At 48.0% G+C, this 15793-nt stretch overlaps 1 protein-coding gene across 1 annotated transcript in view; it reads left to right on the top strand.

The window, feature by feature from the left end:
- Positions 1 to 15793, top strand: part of MYO5B (myosin VB) — a 373495-nt gene that overhangs the window by 220523 nt on the left and 137179 nt on the right. The window contains exons 6-9 of the mRNA XM_024756795.1: positions 2612 to 2755; positions 4311 to 4392; positions 10000 to 10107; positions 13949 to 14058. Of these exons, the coding sequence (XP_024612563.1) occupies positions 2612 to 2755; positions 4311 to 4392; positions 10000 to 10107; positions 13949 to 14058 (444 nt within the window). The remainder of the gene's footprint in view (positions 1 to 2611; positions 2756 to 4310; positions 4393 to 9999; positions 10108 to 13948; positions 14059 to 15793) is intronic.

Genomic DNA, 15793 nt, shown 5'->3' with positions numbered 1-15793 from the left:
TTAGGTTTAGGTTTGTTTGTTTGCTTGTTTGTTCTTAACATCCAAGAACCCTTTATTGGTGGTGGTATGTATTCCCGTCAAGACGCACAGAATATTTAGGTGTCTTTTGGTGATGTCAGCAGCCATCGCTTATGCCTAGATCTATTAATTCATCAGGAGTTACAAAATGGTGACGTTCTCATTCTATCTTTCCTCTTGCATTTATCAGCTGGAATAAGTTTAGGAAGAGAAACTTCTCCTTGCCAGCTAGTTACGCTGATAGAGTTTACACAGGGAAGTTAGGATGGATGTCTGATTCCTTATCTACTGGTTGTCAGAGTAATGAGTTGGTTCCCTGCCATCCTCTGAAAGGCTTTTCTCCCCTTTCTTATGAAAAGGTAAAAGCGAGGATTCATGTCTTTGTCTTTATCCTTTGATTTGACCTGGCTGTTTGAGATGTAAGAAGTTCCCCACATGGGTGGCAGCTCCTGTCTGGTAGTGAGTAGTTTGGAGAGCTGGAAAAGGACTGCGAAACCAAGTGGAATGAACACAGACTCCGGACTCAGTTATATCTGAATTTACATCTTGGTGTTGGCACTTCCCAGCCAAGTGACCCTGGGCACACTGCTTACCCTTTCTGAGCCTAAGTTTTCCCGTAGGTATGAGGAAAGTTGATAATGCCTCTCCCCTGGGATTCTTGTCTGGATTCAGGGAAACTAAAGGGATCCCAGCCCAGGACCTAGCTTGTGATGGAGGCCTGGGAAACCATCATTTTTACCTGCATTTTAGGGAATACAGCCCTCCTTGCCACTTTTCAAACAGAATAGGCTCCCTGAAGTCTGACAGTGGCTTGTCACATGGTGCCTTGAAGGATCAGGGCCCTCTTGGAAGTGGGTGCAGTGAAGCCTCTGCTGAGACGATGAGGTTGGTGGATGCTGAGGGGCATGAGTGACGACATAAACTCCTCGGATTAGTCATCTCTTGACGGTCGTTTCAGCTTGGCCAGACTCCAGCCTCGCCCTGACCTTAGGGGCATGTTCCATGCTCCATGGTTCCCTTCAGAGCAACGCAGTGTACTGGGGTTACACTTTCCCCACTTTCCTGCAGAGGTACACGCTGTATATGTGATGTATAGGTTGCTGTATACACTTTAAACCCTAAACGAAAAAATATGTATTCATGACCCTAACAGGAGATTTTAGGGACCTAAAGAGGCAAGTGACCTTCGAGGACAAGGACTTAAAATTCTTACTTCACAGGAAAGAAAACCAAAACCCAAGTTCATCTATGCTTCCATTCACTCAGATGCTTTGAATGCCTGCTGTGTGCTGGGCACTGGGGTGAGTGCGGGAGGTCCCATGGGGAAGCACACGTGCGCACCCCGCTCTCACGGAGACAGGGTGGTGTCTCGTGGAGATGGGGGTTAGGGAAACGAGAGGACGTGCAGAGTGAGGCCTGGGAGAGCACGTGGCGAGGGAGGTCCCCTCGCTTATGAGGCCAGGGTCGGCCTTCCTGAAGAAGCCACATTTGAGCTGAGACCAGAAAGAAGAGGTGGAGGGAGCATGGGCAGAGAGTGTTCCCAGCAGAGGGAACCGTGTCTGTGAAACTTGGGGGGCGGGGGAGGAGGCAGAGAGAACACAGGTCTTTTGAGAAAGAAAAGCAAGTTCAGGATCATAAGAGGCTGGAGACAGATGGCAAGAGTGATGAGAGGCCAGGCTGGGCTGGGTCCCTCAGGGCCTCCGAAATCGTGATCTGCTTTTAGCCTCTTTGTGCCTCAAATTTCCTGGACAACTGAAAAGTTACAGTGGATATCTTTCAAGTGTTGTAACCACCTGAAAAGTAAACGTGTGAAAGGGGTTTCAGTATTAGTATGTTCATTACCAACCCATCAGCAACGTGATGTTTTATAGAAAGTGAATAATCACACAGTGAGACCAGTCATTTAGCCACTTGTCTTTTAAATTATTGTCTCGTGTTTTGAACTGTGTCCCTGCTGCCGTGTAAGAAATAATACCAAGAGGTGGATGGCTTCCTGATATGTCCTAGTGATGATGTATGTGTTGGGGGGAGGGGGGCGTTTGACATTTGTCTCTTTCTAGGAAGTACCATTTAACAGTTGGGAATGATACTTGACATTTGATCAGTGGAGACCTGATCAAAGTGGATTAAGCCCCAGAAGATTCATTTTTCTCACAGAAAGTCTAGAGCTCTTGGGTGCTGGCATTGATTTAGTGGCTCGAGGATGTCAGAGCAGTGGTTTCTGTGATTCTCTAGACCTTTCCCTCATGGTCCCAAGGTGACTGCTGCAGCTGTAGCCATCACATGCACATTCCAGGTAGGAAAAGGAAGAAGAGAGGAAGGTCAGTGGGGTGCAACTTTCAGCTCTTTAGTCCCCTTTAGAGAGACCATCAGTCAACTCATCACTCTCATTGGCCATCGTTAGGAGTAGGGGAAGCAGGAAAATGAAGTTGTTTTGTTTTCTTTTAGCTTGACCCATTGTCATCCCAATAGTAGAGAGATTCTAGAAGGAAGGAAGAGGGAGGGAATAGAGGTGCCGCCATGAGCATACAGTCCTGAAATTTAAGAAAACCCGCCGTGTTGTACACACTTTTTGTTTGTTTTTTCTGCACAGGCCATTGGGAATGCTAAAACCACTCGCAATGACAACAGTAGCCGTTTCGGAAAGTACATTCAGATTGGCTTTGACAAGAGGTATCGCATCATTGGGGCCAACATGAGGACCTACCTTTTGGAGAAGTCCAGAGTGGTCTTTCAGGTGAGCCCTGTGACTGGACCTTCTTGTATTTTTTCCCATGGATTTTTACTCGCTCCATGTTCTGCTTCCTATGCCCAAAGAACATCTCATTGTTTGAACCTGGATTTGGTTAGACTTGTTCTTTTGGTTTTCTTTTTTTTTCCATTAAGAAGTATTCATTTATAGGCATCAGACCTGAAAAATTTTTACTCAGTATTGATATGTTTCAATGAGCATTGTTTTTATTTTTTATTTTTAAATAAATAAATACCATGCATATACCATGCAAGCACAATATTTATCTATCTATTTATTAATTTATTTATTGGCTGCGCTGGGTCTTTGTCGCGGCATGTAGGCTTCTCTAGTTGTGGCCTGAGGGTTCAGTAGTTGAGGTGTGTGGGCTTAGTTGCCCTGAGGCATGTGGGATCTTAGTTCACTCCCTGACTAGGGAGTGAACCCACATCCCCTGCATTAAAAGGTGGATTCTTAACCACTGGATCACCAGGGAAGTCCCAGGGCATTGATTTTAGATTCAGTCAACAAACATATATTGTTTGTTATGTGCTAGCCCTGTGCTAGTCACCAGAGATACAGTGAAGAATAAGACTGTTGTGTTCTTTGTGGACCTCGGAGTCTTGTGATCAGGGGAATGTCATATAGGGTCTGTGGATTTCAACTTTCACCAGGAATCTTATTTGGTAAGTTATATTAAAAAAACAAAAAACCTACTTGACCACTTACTTCATTTCCTTTTCAAGTAAATGGAGTTCGCGCTTCTCACGTGACTCAGTTCTTCTTTGCTCGCCTTTTGTTCCCTCCTTCCCAACTACTCTTTGGTCTCTTGGTGACCCTCTTCCTCCTCCACGGTGGCCTTTGGTGGTGGTCGTTGCAGTTCACAACCCCCAGAGCAGTTCTCTCCACCTCCCAGGTTTGGTTGGACTACCCCACATCCTTCATTTCACTGCATCAGAGCAAGCAGCCCGCTGTGCTGGCCGCGGCTCTGGCCAGCCTCCCTGTGGGCTTTCCTCTTCCTTGCTGCCCTTGCTCAGGCCTCCTGAAGCCCCCGTCCCACCCCACCACCACCACGACCACTCCGCCAGTTTAAGGCAGGTCTGGCCCCATTGTCCCCTGGAAGTCCTGTCTCAGTCGTGGACCTTTCCTGACCGCCCCAGCCTGACATGATGGGCAAGGGCATAGCTTTTACTTAGTTCCAAGCCTCCCAGAGGAGAAAGGGAGCCTGCAGCAGGGAAGTGACGGTCAGCCCACCATGAGCCAGGCAGCTCGGTTATCTGAACAAGAGCTGATCCGCCGAGACGTCACTTGTGGGGTAGCAGTGATGCCCTATAGAGGAGGAAAAAGAAAACCCCTGTGTTCTGCATAAATCAAGAGGTAAAAGTCCTCTGGTTTGCAGAAGGCCCCATAACGGTGAATGGAAAACCTGGAGGTGGGAATTGAAGGCGGCAGAGGCGTGAAGGAAAAGCCTTGACCTCTGTCACCCTGGAATTAGAATGGGCGAGGGGACAATCTTTGGGGTCCCTGCCCCTAACACTGCTTAACTGTTTTCCTCCTCCAGGCGGATGATGAGAGGAATTACCACATCTTTTACCAGCTCTGCGCGGCTGCCAGTCTTCCGGAATTTAAAGAGCTCGCACTAAGTAAGTAAACGGGCTGTGTGCCCGTCCTGGGGCTGGGCTGCTGCTGCCGCAGGCGGCGCATCTGGGGGCTCTGAGGGAGAAGGTGTGCGCGGCTCGGTGACCTCTGTCGCGGGTACTTAGCTCTGCCTCACCTGTGGGCACAGTCCCACCCCTCTGTGAGTTTCATGCCCACAGGAAATGAGAGGATAAGAGGCTGGGGGTGGAACAGTGTTTTGCAGAGCACAAGTGAATTGACATGCATTATTATTTTGAAAAATATGTTTTCATTCTAGACGCCCTGAGAAATGTGTCTCAACCACGAGGATCTGGAGGTTTAGCTAACGCGCATCACTTAATTGTGGTCGACGTGTTTTAAGTCATATTTAAGGACTGAGACAAAGAAAAAGAAGGAAGGGGGTGAGGATAAAGCAGGGGTAGCATGGGGTTGGCTCAAGGGGCATGTTGATGAATCCCGGGAGGCCCCACAGAAGGTGAGAGAGGAACTCAAGGAGTTTAACTGGACCTCTGAGCCTCAGCCGGGCAGCAGTCCTCCAGTTCCTTGCAAGCAGGCGGGCAGCTTGCCCACATCCACCCTGCAGCCTGGAGGCCAGAGCGGAGCAGCCAGAGTGGGGTGCCAGGGGCATGCGTCAGCTTTTTGCTGCCATCAGGTAGGAAGACAGCCTTTCAGTGGGTCCCAGTCACCCTCCGTTTCTGTTATTGTTGTCTGCTAAGGTGCCTGGAGACTGTTGACTTGGAGCTAGTGGAGTTGAGAGCCAGGACAGAGCAAGAAGGGCGAGCAGGCTTTAGTTCCTGACACCATACCGTTGTAGCCCCGCCCCCCGGGCCTGGAGCCTTCCCCGTTCTATGTGCGCAGCCCTATCTTGGAATATTGACTGAGTCCTGCCGCTGAGTCTTCCAAGCCACCTGCTGGTGGGTGCGTGTGGTGAGGGCACGCCTCGGGGCCATGCAGCTCCCCTGTCTCTGGCCTGTCATCTGTATTTTGGGGAGGTGTGCATAGGTCCAGTACTAGCAGATGGTGTACAGAGCTGGGTGTCTAGACAGAGGTTAATTGGCTTTTGTGCAACTGTAAGAGAAGTAGACTTCTGAGGCTTTTCTGTCCCAGAGCCAAATCCTCACCATCTTAAGGACCCATCACCAGATCCAGCTCTGCCCACTCCAGCCTATGCTCCCAGTAGGTAAAATACATCAAGTGGTTCAAACCTTGGTCTGCCCTCCTCACTCTCCGCTTTACTTGCATATGGAGTCTGGCAGCACTCAGAGCCCGTGCCAGGCAGTTTAGCACTGGCTCCTCCGTTCATTCATTAAGCCCCATGCAGGCAAATTAGGCCCTGGGGATGTAGTGTTGAACCAGATGTGCGTCCTGCCCTTGCTTCGCTTACAGTTACAGTACGGAGCGAGAAGGCTGTGCTAAGGCGAAGTGCAGTTGTGGTGGGTCAGAAGCTGCTCAGGGCAAGTCATGTTAAATGGGGTCCCAAAGGAGGAAGCCTTGGATGATACACATGAGGCTGGCTTCCGTGCTTGCAGGTCTGATTCTCCCCAGTGAAGTCGTAAACTCCTCGGACAAGGAGTGAATGTTACAAGCCTTGTTTGATGGGCACTGCCCTGAGCTGGCAGCTTGGGGCTCTCGTGCTGGCTTACAGTCCCAAGGGACCAGGAAGGCAGGCCACGTTAAGGGCCACTGCCATCCTCCCCGCTCCTTCCACAGGCCCAGCTGGACTTCTCAGGGCCAACCTGCGGGAGTTGAAAACTTTTTTCTTAGGGTCAGTTTTATAGAAAATGAACGAATGCTGGTAAGATCCATCTGGCTGTATTTGGACTATTTTATCCCAAATGTAACTTTCAGGAAATAGGAAAGAAATCTTCCTCCCCACTCCCCCACTTACAGGAGTGCATTGAGGAGAAAAATGACTTTTCCTTACTCCGTGTTTCAGCAAGGTGCAGGCTCCTTGGGCCTCTGGCTGGAGCAGTTGAAAACTACCCGATTGGATCCATTTCTTGCATTCTAACCTGCGTGTGCCCTCTGAGAGCATCTTGGAGTGAAGTGAAGAGCCTTTGATAAGCTCTCGTGCTCAGGCGTGAGGCTGTCTTCTGCCTTGTGGGTGGATGGGCTGTGAGCCCTGAAGCTTGACATTTATAGTTCCACAGATAGCCCTGGTTGAATGGATGGAAACGTCAAATAAATGAAGGACTAGCCAGCGACTTCTAGTGAATATTCAGACCTGCCTCCCCTCCTTCCCTCTTTTCTTCACCTAAACTGTGCTGTTCAAATGCACAGAAATCTCTGTAAGACCCCTTGGCCCTGCAGGAATTTTGTGCACTTGTCTTGAGGATGAAGTGGACAGATGTGCATACAGCCCCCCTTCCCTCTGCCCTGTGGCTGGCGGTCCATTGCATTAAAATGACCTCGGGATGAGATTTTAAAAAGTCATACAGTGAATAGTGTGTTAGAGTGTGGGGAAATGATGGGAAAAAGAGGTGTAATGGACCATATTCCCTTAAATGCAGCCTTCACGTAATGAGGAACAAACCCTTTCTTCTTTTTCATTTCCGTAGCTGCATAGATACAGTTTTATAACCACCCTCTCTTGCCTTGCACAAGTCAGAGTACAGCCTCCCCAGGTGAAGTGCAAACCCTGGGCCGTGGCCTTGATGGTCCATTGCTCTAACCACTGGCTTCACGACCCTTCTGTACACTAGTCTGATCCAGTGAGCCAGTTAACAGGGGATTTTGTGATGTATATCTCCTTGGGAATTCTAAGTAGAGAGAGAGACCCAGACTGGAGGACAAGAGACCCCTCTCTGGGATGGGGTGATTGGCTTCATGGGCCTAAAAGGAGAGCTGAGATCCAGGCAGGCAAAGCAAATAGGGGAAGAGTGACTGCATCCTGTTAGGATGTCTGTCTTATTAAGAGGGTCTGGGAGTGACGTTAACAGAGGTGATTGTAGCCTTAAAGCAGATGGAAAGGAGATGATTATTCTGATTGGATTCAAATCATTCAGTAGGGAATGCTGTGATTGGCTGGGGTGGCCCCTGCAGTGATGAACCCGAGCAGGAAGAAGTTACTCTGCTGGGCCTGTGAGTTTGGGAACTCAGAGCAGGGAAGGGTGGGGAGGTCTGTTTCACTCAGAACATCAGGCATTGGGGCCCTGGCCTTTGACAATGAAAGGTCTTTGATGCTGAAAATGCCTCCTTCCCTCCTATATGAAAGCTGTGTTCTTTTTGGAGTCTCAGGTGACTCTAATGTATCAACTGATACTTTTGATTATGATGTAGGTTAAATTTATGGCTAAGTCATGGGATGTCATAGATAACCATCTCCTTAATTGGGTGATCAAGGAATGGGCTCACAGGCCTGGCCAAACCCTGGGTGAGCCTGGGAAACCCCTTAAAGCCCTATGGTGCTCAGTTTGCCTGTCTGAAAAATGGGAGTAAATATACACTTGGCCCTTCATATCTGCAGGTTCTGCATCTGTGGATTCAACCAACTGAAGTTCGATCCATGGTTGTGGAGGGCTGACTGTACTATACCATTTTATATAAGAGACTTGAGCAGCTGTGAATGTTGGTATCTGTTGGGGGGGGTGTCCTAGGCCCTACTCCCTGTGCGTACAGAGGGACGGCTGTATTCAGTCGTCTTCATGTGGACACAGTAAAAAATCATCAAATGAGGTGTTTTGAAAGGTGAGTGTAAAGGGAAGAAAAGAATTGATGCTTTTATTAAACGCTTGAAGCTGTCACATTACTCTGTACCAGAGCTTCCAGGGTGATTAGATATGGAAGATCCAAATATGCCATCTTCCGCAGAGACCTGATGTGACTTTCTTCATCGGAATTCGCTTCTGCTGTGGCTGTGAGTGAGCTCAGGGCCAAAGTCCTTCGTCTCCCAGTTCAGCTGCCTGCAGTCATCAGAGTGGGTTGAAGTCACTCCTCCAGGAAGCCTTCCCTCATAAAACATGACCAGTATTCTGCCGTTCATTGCCATGTGCAGTGTTGCCTGTTGGTTGTGTGTGAGACTGGGGTTTGGGGCTGAGTTCTGCCACTTCCTAGCTGGGCCTGGTATCGTGGACTTGAGCGGTGGGAGGAATTGGCGGAACAGTGCAGTGTGGCTTGGAGCATGGGATCAAGGTGAGAAGTGGGAGAGACCAGGAAGGAGACGTCTGCAGGGCCATTGACGGCACGAACAGGGGTAGAGCTGAGGAATGACAGGAAGGAAGCCGGTGTATCTGGGACATAGAGGTGGGGATGGAAGGACTAGGTATGAGTCTGGACGGGTCGGGGGAGGCCACTTCACGAAAGGTCCGGGAAGCCCTTCTAGGGTGTTTGACTTTTGCCTTGAGGGCAGTGGAACAGGAGTGTGTCTCCAAAGGGCTTTAAGTAGGGAGTGGTGTGATCAGAGTTACCAGAAGTTTAAAGGAGGATTTAGAAAGGACAGGAGCAGAAGCAGGGAGAAAGGCTTAGAGTCTTTTGCAACAGTCCCCAGACAACAGATGCTGGACAGGTCAGACCCTGGATAGTGGCAGTCAGGATGGAGGAAGGAAAGAGACTCAAGAAATTCTTCGGAGATCAAATCGTGAGGACAAAGTTTTGAAGGAGGGCTGGGAGTTGCAATGAAGCTGCATCTAAGCATGTGTAGCTGAAAGTAAAGAGAGAGACCCAAACTGGAGGACAAGAGACCCATCATAATCACACCCGTATGTGCCCAGGTCAAGAGAAAATCATTTAACTGGTGTTTCCAGGGGAGGAGGGAGAACAGCTAGTGTCCAGTTTTGGCATCTTATCAAAATCAAACATTTTACACTTAGAAATGCCAAGCATTGGACAGAATTGTACCACACAAAGGCATTGTAGTTTGTGGAAAGTTGAAGTGATTTTCAAGGGTGATTTTGATGAGGTACAATTGTTACCTCAAATGCTGGCTCTCAAGCCTTGTAGTTCAGGTACTCCCCAGGGCTCGTTGCACTTTTGCCCTCTGCTGAGGGTGGCTCTGAATTCTATGACGGAACCTGGGCCCCTCCTCGCTAGTCATCCCCAGGCTGTTAGCAGAGGCCTGACTGAAGAGGAAGTAAGCCAGGGGATGAGAGTCTCAGCCTATGTTTGTACACGTGCTTAAATAGCTCAAGGTGCCCCAACGTTTAAAACAAACAAATCGTGTTACTCTGGGCACATCGCTGCCCCTCATGTGTCAAACGAGGTTGTCAGACTAAGATTATTGATGGTCACGGAAGTCTGGTTCTAGGGTGGGTGTACATTTTACTGTGTCTATCAGAGCCTTTTATAAAACAAGTCTGTGGTGAATGCTACTGTAACTTGAACTTGCCATGACTTTTATGTTCCCTTGTTTTTCACATATCGGTTTTAACACAAATGCAACAACAGGTTCTGTCACTGTGTTGTACTTTTCTGTCTTTTGTTACTCAGTTTTCTCTCCCACTTGCCTTTGTCAGTAAAGATGATATTTGAAAGAGTTCCACATCCAGCTGGGAATAAACTCTGGCCCGGGTCAGCTTGCTCAGGGAGTGGACGTCCTCGGGGGGCATGGTCTGTGGTGAACCTGGGGATGAAGCGTCCCTCCCATGCCTGATGCCTCACCTCCTTTCCCACCGCAGCCTGTGCCGAGGACTTCTTCTATACGTCACAGGGAGGAGACACGTCCATCGAGGGTGTAGATGATGCTGAGGACTTTGAGAAGACTCGACAAGCCTTCACACTCCTTGGTAAGGAACTTGGGGATGGGGAGAAAGGCCCAGAGGGTTGACCGCGTGGAGAAAAAGCATGGCAGTGTCCCGCTCTGCTTGCCAACCTTCGTGAGCTGGTGGGGAAGCCCTCGTGCTCTTGGTGAATATCTTTATACTCTTATTCCATCCCAACCCTTGGGCTCCAGAGCTTATGGCATGGAACTTTGGTGCCCTTTCTTAACAATAGGATTTGAGAGTTGATCTCTGAGGCATTGCCAAGTACTCCTTTTCACTCCCTCAGGGCATTGACACCAATGGATGAAAGCCGAGAAGAGCCGTGTCTTTTTGTGTTGAGGGTTTGAGGCAGTGTGTTCTAGCAGAAGGAACATGCCTTAGGGACCGAAACCACCCATGTTTCACAGTCAGGGTCTCCAAGTGGGAAACAGACTGCAGAGGTCTAGTAGCTCTGCCATACGTGCAGTGCTATTTCTGTTGTTGCTGTTTCCATGTAGAACTTAGCAGTGGAATCTATAAATCAAGATCCCTCTGTCCTTCTGGGTCATATAAGACAATAGAGCTGGAGAAAACTGCCCCTTTCCCCGGCCAGTTTTGGGGGAAAAGAGCCCCCAAGTGGTAAAGTGGAAGGCAGTCTGCGCTTAACTGGCAAATTGAAGTGGTAAATTCCTGGGACCTGCAGCCAGAAAATGGGAAGCTTGGGAAGTTAGCCTGAAATCCACAAAGTGGCTCAGGGGGACCTGGTGCTTTTCCCAGCCCTTCCCTGACAGACATTTGGCTTCTGAGTCATGTGACCAACCCAGAGCAGCATTTCTTAGGTTCTTTGGGAATCAGGGAGGTTTCATCCAACGTCCAAATAAAGCATGGCCAAACAGGACGTGCCCGGATCTCCATATGGGGAGAAAGTCAGGACTGCATGTGCTGAGATCTGAGTGCTGTTCACTTCTCTGGATAACTGGTGGATAGATGTGGTTTGCCTTTTTTTGTACCCATGAGACAGAAACCGCACTGGTTATTCCAAAAGAGAAAAATTACTATAATTGTTAACAAGAGCAGTAGTAGATAATTAACTATAAATAAGAGGATTTTAGGGGTCTAGAAATGGTGGGTGTAAAAGAGCTGTCTCGAGGGTGAGGAGGAACAGCCAGTACAGGAGCTGCTGACTAGGAGAGCCCCCCATGCCAGGCTGAGGTCGCGAACACTCCTAGGAGGATGCGGCAGCCCCAAGGTCAGGAAGCCCTCTGGTGGTAAAGGAACCTGCCAGAGGGTGCGGGCCATCCCTGGTCCGTGTAAGCAGCCTGTAGTGCCCTGGGGTGTGGTGGAGCCAGAACTTCTCAGACGCAGCTGCTAATGTGGGAGCGTGGCCTGAAGACACAGCTAGAGCTCACCGGGCGGGTGGCTGGGCTCCCAAGATGAATACTGATGGCTGTGGAGGACCAGAGCCAGGAATGGAAATGGCTTCTTGCTGCTCTCGCCTTGTGAAGTCCTTGCAGTGCCCTCTCTTGACCAAGTGTGAGGTGCCACCCGCAGGCCAAGGGGAAATGTTTACAGGGTCTAGCACCTGGTGTGACACAGCAGGGCAAAGAAGGGCAGATTTGAAGCTGAGAGATGATAAACTGGGTACGGGTGTCCCTGAGTTCCCCAGCACCACCGAGCTGTTCTGTTCTCCAGTGCTGGGGTATAGGTATAGAAGAGACTCGATGTTGAGGAGGATAGCGGTTGGCTAAGAAAGGAGAAGGCCCCTGTAGTGCCGGTGTGAGCAGTGGGCATAAGTTGATCCGAGGAGATGGTTGTTCCCTCCAAGGCCCTAAGGAGACTAGGTACTTTAATTCTCAAAGCAAATGGAATTTTTAAAATTAATTATTTAATAAGCCATTCTTCCCTACTCTTTAATAAACATGTCCATTTTTTTAATTCCAGAGGTTGGCAAAGTTTTTCTTAAAGGACATGATAGTAAATATTTTGGGCCCTCTTGGCCATACGATTTCTGTAGCAGCTACTTAACTTTGCCACTGTAGTGCAAAAGTAACCATAGACAAAATGTAAAAGGAAAGACGTGACTGTTCTAATAAAACCTTATTTACAAAAACAGGCTGTGGGCTGCGAGCCTTTCAGATTTAGTGTTTGATTTTTGTTTTGTTTTGTCTTGTTTTGTTGCTTCCTGTAAAGAGGTACTGCTTATTCGGAGAATCCTGTATTAAAAAGGGACTTTCTGGTCAGTATAGCATAGGAATCTTAACTATTGTTAGGATTCAATAGTCAGTCATCCAGTATCTACTACTTAAATTCCTACTATGACAGGGTGGTTAGGTCTTTGGAAATTGACAAAGCATTGGTTCCTAAGAATAAGAGAAGGGGAGAGGAAAGTGATCTATCCCTCTCATCCTGTGATGGGCCCAGCACCCACTTCCTGACTAGTTCTGTGGGACATATTTGAGAGCACTCTACAGTGCTTTACTCCCTATACAGGTGCATAACCGTCCAGCCTGCTGTATTGTCCTGGGTTTCAGCCTCTGGCTTTAACTGGTCTTTCTTTTGCCACTCGTACTCAGTTACACTCAGGACATGTGCCTAAATTGTTCACCCTCTGGCTGTTCTTTGGATTATTAGTTTAAGTAAAACCAGATGTTTGAACAATGCATGCATTTCTGTAGACGTTTGCAAGGACTTCCGTCTGCGTAACAAGTATCAATACAGTCTTTCTGTCACTCATGTTTCCGAGCACCTACTGTGTGCCAGGCACTGGGGATATAATGATGCAGCAAGAACAGGGATTCGTTGTAATTTTTTTTAAGTTTGTATATTTTGAAGATGTTGTGTAATAAAAATTAAAAAGTAAATCCCTGACCCTATGAAGTTTACACAGTAGTGGTCATCTAACACTGTGAAAGTGTAGAGTTAATTTGTCTAGTTCACGCTTGGGTTGTCCACTTAGTTGATTATCTGAGTAAAGTTTTTAATCCTAACATGACACATCTTTACTCCCATTTATATAGGTGTTACTGACTTTTTTTTTTTTAAGCCTGAGTAAAATATTGCCTTAAAAATAAGTAACTGCATCTGGGGAAGAGTTTGGAGAACAACTATATTATCTCTTAAACGGAATGGCAGGTCAACTGGTATGCATTATATTAGTCTGTAGCCTTTTTTAAGTCTGAAGTATTTGGTAATTCAAAAAGAAATGGTAACGCCTTAAAGCTAAATATAAATTTTAAGAGAGTATCCATGTCTCTGATAACTTACATGCATAAATAATAAAATCGACAGTAGATATCTGCCGTCAGTGGCTCCAGAGTAGGTGTGTGTGTCTGTAACTGACGGAGCATATAGTGTGGTAGGCAACAGCCCCCAGGGGAACAGCCAGGGGCCAGCTGGCCGTCCAGCCCCATAACAGCACCCCCAGGAGAAATTTCTCCTCTTTCTCCGTTGGCACTTCAGATGTGTGTCACAGATGTTTGCAGGATATTATGTTGGGAGAAAAATGACTGCAGATAAATGACCATTCTTATTAAACTCATAAAAACATCCATAAAATGTTGGTTGAAATGAAGTCCAAAATAGGTCTGCTTGATTTGCTGCCTCTCCTCTGCTCTTGGAGAAGTGAAAATGGTAGCGTGACCCATCTGGTTTGATCGGGACAGTCACCGTGAAGATATTTCTCTTTTAGTCCAAGGAGCCCCTTTGCCCTCTGAGCTGTTACTGTGGGTGGTAATTACTTGGTGAGGAGCCTGGATCATTTTAGGAGTCACTGGCCCAGAAAGGAAAGTGAGACATTTTTCCTTAAGTCCTTAAAAAGAGGGGAAAACATCCTTTGTATCCTACCGTGGATATTGAGTGTCATTCATTCATCTTTTTTTCCCCCCAGGAGTGAGAGAGTCCCATCAGATAAACATTTTTAAGATAATTGCTTCCATCCTACACCTCGGAAATGTGGAGATTCAAGCCGAGCGCGATGGTGAATCCTGTAGTATATCAGTAAGTTGCCCACCAGCACCAGAGATAACATGTACACAATTTACTCTGTTCGTAGAGCTTTATACAACTGAAATACCTTTACGCTTAGAGGACATTCATAGGCTATTTATTCTTAAGAGGAATGGTTTCTGTTCCCTTCCTGATAATTATTTAAAACAACAAATTCTTTTCAAATCAGCTGCCATCAAGTTTCTGTCACTGAGGGCAGGGAATTTAGTGGTTACTCAATAAATTGTTTCTGATGGTTTGATTTCCCAAGTACCCGAGGTCCATGGAATTCTACAGTGTTATCAGCTCATGAGTACTTCCGGTCTGCTTGCAGGGATATGAGGGAGTGTTGGACAGTGTCTCCAAGGAGCTTACAATCTAATTGGGTGGACAGGACAGATAACCACAGTTGCCAAGATTTTGACAGTACAAAGGAGAGAATACTGAGACATCTGTATGACAGTATTGCAAACTATGAAGTGCTCCATAAATGTTCTTAATGACTGTTACTTTCTTGGTGCCCAGTGTAGTACCTTATATGTGGTAGATAAAAAATGTCTAAGTGGGTGGGTGGGGGAACACTGCCGGTTACAAGTAGCATAGACAGCATGTTGTGTGCTCTCTGGTATGTGATGATGTGGGGCTGGGCTAAAAAACTGATATTCTGACCTTGAGTAAGGAATCTGCAATTGTTTCTTTCTTTTAGGCCTCTTTTGTGTCCATTTATGGCCAAGTCCTGGGAGGTACAAAGTATGATTCTTGCTACCAAGGTCTTAGAATTTAAATAACTGGGGAAATACAGAAGACAGTACTACAGAATAGGAATGTGGGCATGTGTCCAGGCCACGCACCAGCTGATCCTTTTTCAACTGTGCAGACATTTTTTAACCCAGTTAAACCTGGCCCTGCCTTGAGGGAGAGGAAGTCCTGAATGGTAGCTGGCATTTGTCCGAGCTCATCACCCCCATACACCTACCAGAGAAATAGCCTTGGATTTGGAGCCCCTGGCCCCATCAGGCCTGCCGCCATCCTCCACACGGAGTCTGCAGCCTCATGAGAGGATCCCCCTCTGGGCCCAGTGTGAAAGCAGGGAATGCTGGAGCTGGGCAGCGCTCGGTGCCCCGGGACATCAGCGTGTGTGTGTGTGCCCCTGTCTGCGTGTATGTGCCTGTGTGTGTGTGTGTGTGGCGGGGCAGTGTGGTTGGCCGTGGTGATGCTGGGAGACGGATTGAGGTGGGCAGAGGAGAACGTGGTGCCTTGGTGGGGTGGCGGGTGGGCCTCTAGTGCAGGCCAGACACTCTTTAGGGCCAGTGAAGCATTGTCCCTCTTGAGAAAGGCACAGAGGGTCTGTGCCTCCCCTCCCAGCACGTCCCCATAAATGTCCCCTGGTTCCTTAGGGCAACCGTACTCTGCCTAGTGTCGGGGACAGGTGAGATTAGGAACACTGGCATTGAAGAATTCCTGATTTAGGCTGGCCAAATGCAGGGAAGCTGACAGATTTCCCTTGGCCTCCACCCTCCCCTCCCCCAGTCTCCTCCTTCTCAAGGTCACATCCTGGTCACATCCCCCATCGTGGGTTCTTACGGCGTTCATGCCTCTCCTCCATATCTCTCAGCATGGTTGTAATTTTACATTTATTATGTGATGATTTGCTGTGTGTCTCTCTCCCTCATGAGACTCCAAAGTCTATGAGAACGGGGACTGTTTGCTCGCTGTTGTATCACCAGCACCCAGCACAGTGCCCAGG

Source organism: Neophocaena asiaeorientalis, unplaced genomic scaffold, assembly GCF_003031525.2.
Source record: "Neophocaena asiaeorientalis asiaeorientalis breed wild unplaced genomic scaffold, Neophocaena_asiaeorientalis_V1.1 scaffold133, whole genome shotgun sequence".
Lineage (NCBI taxonomy): Eukaryota > Metazoa > Chordata > Mammalia > Artiodactyla > Phocoenidae > Neophocaena > Neophocaena asiaeorientalis.
The sequence above is the reverse complement of the archived record's forward strand: the minus strand, read 5'-3'. Positions and strand labels throughout refer to the sequence as shown.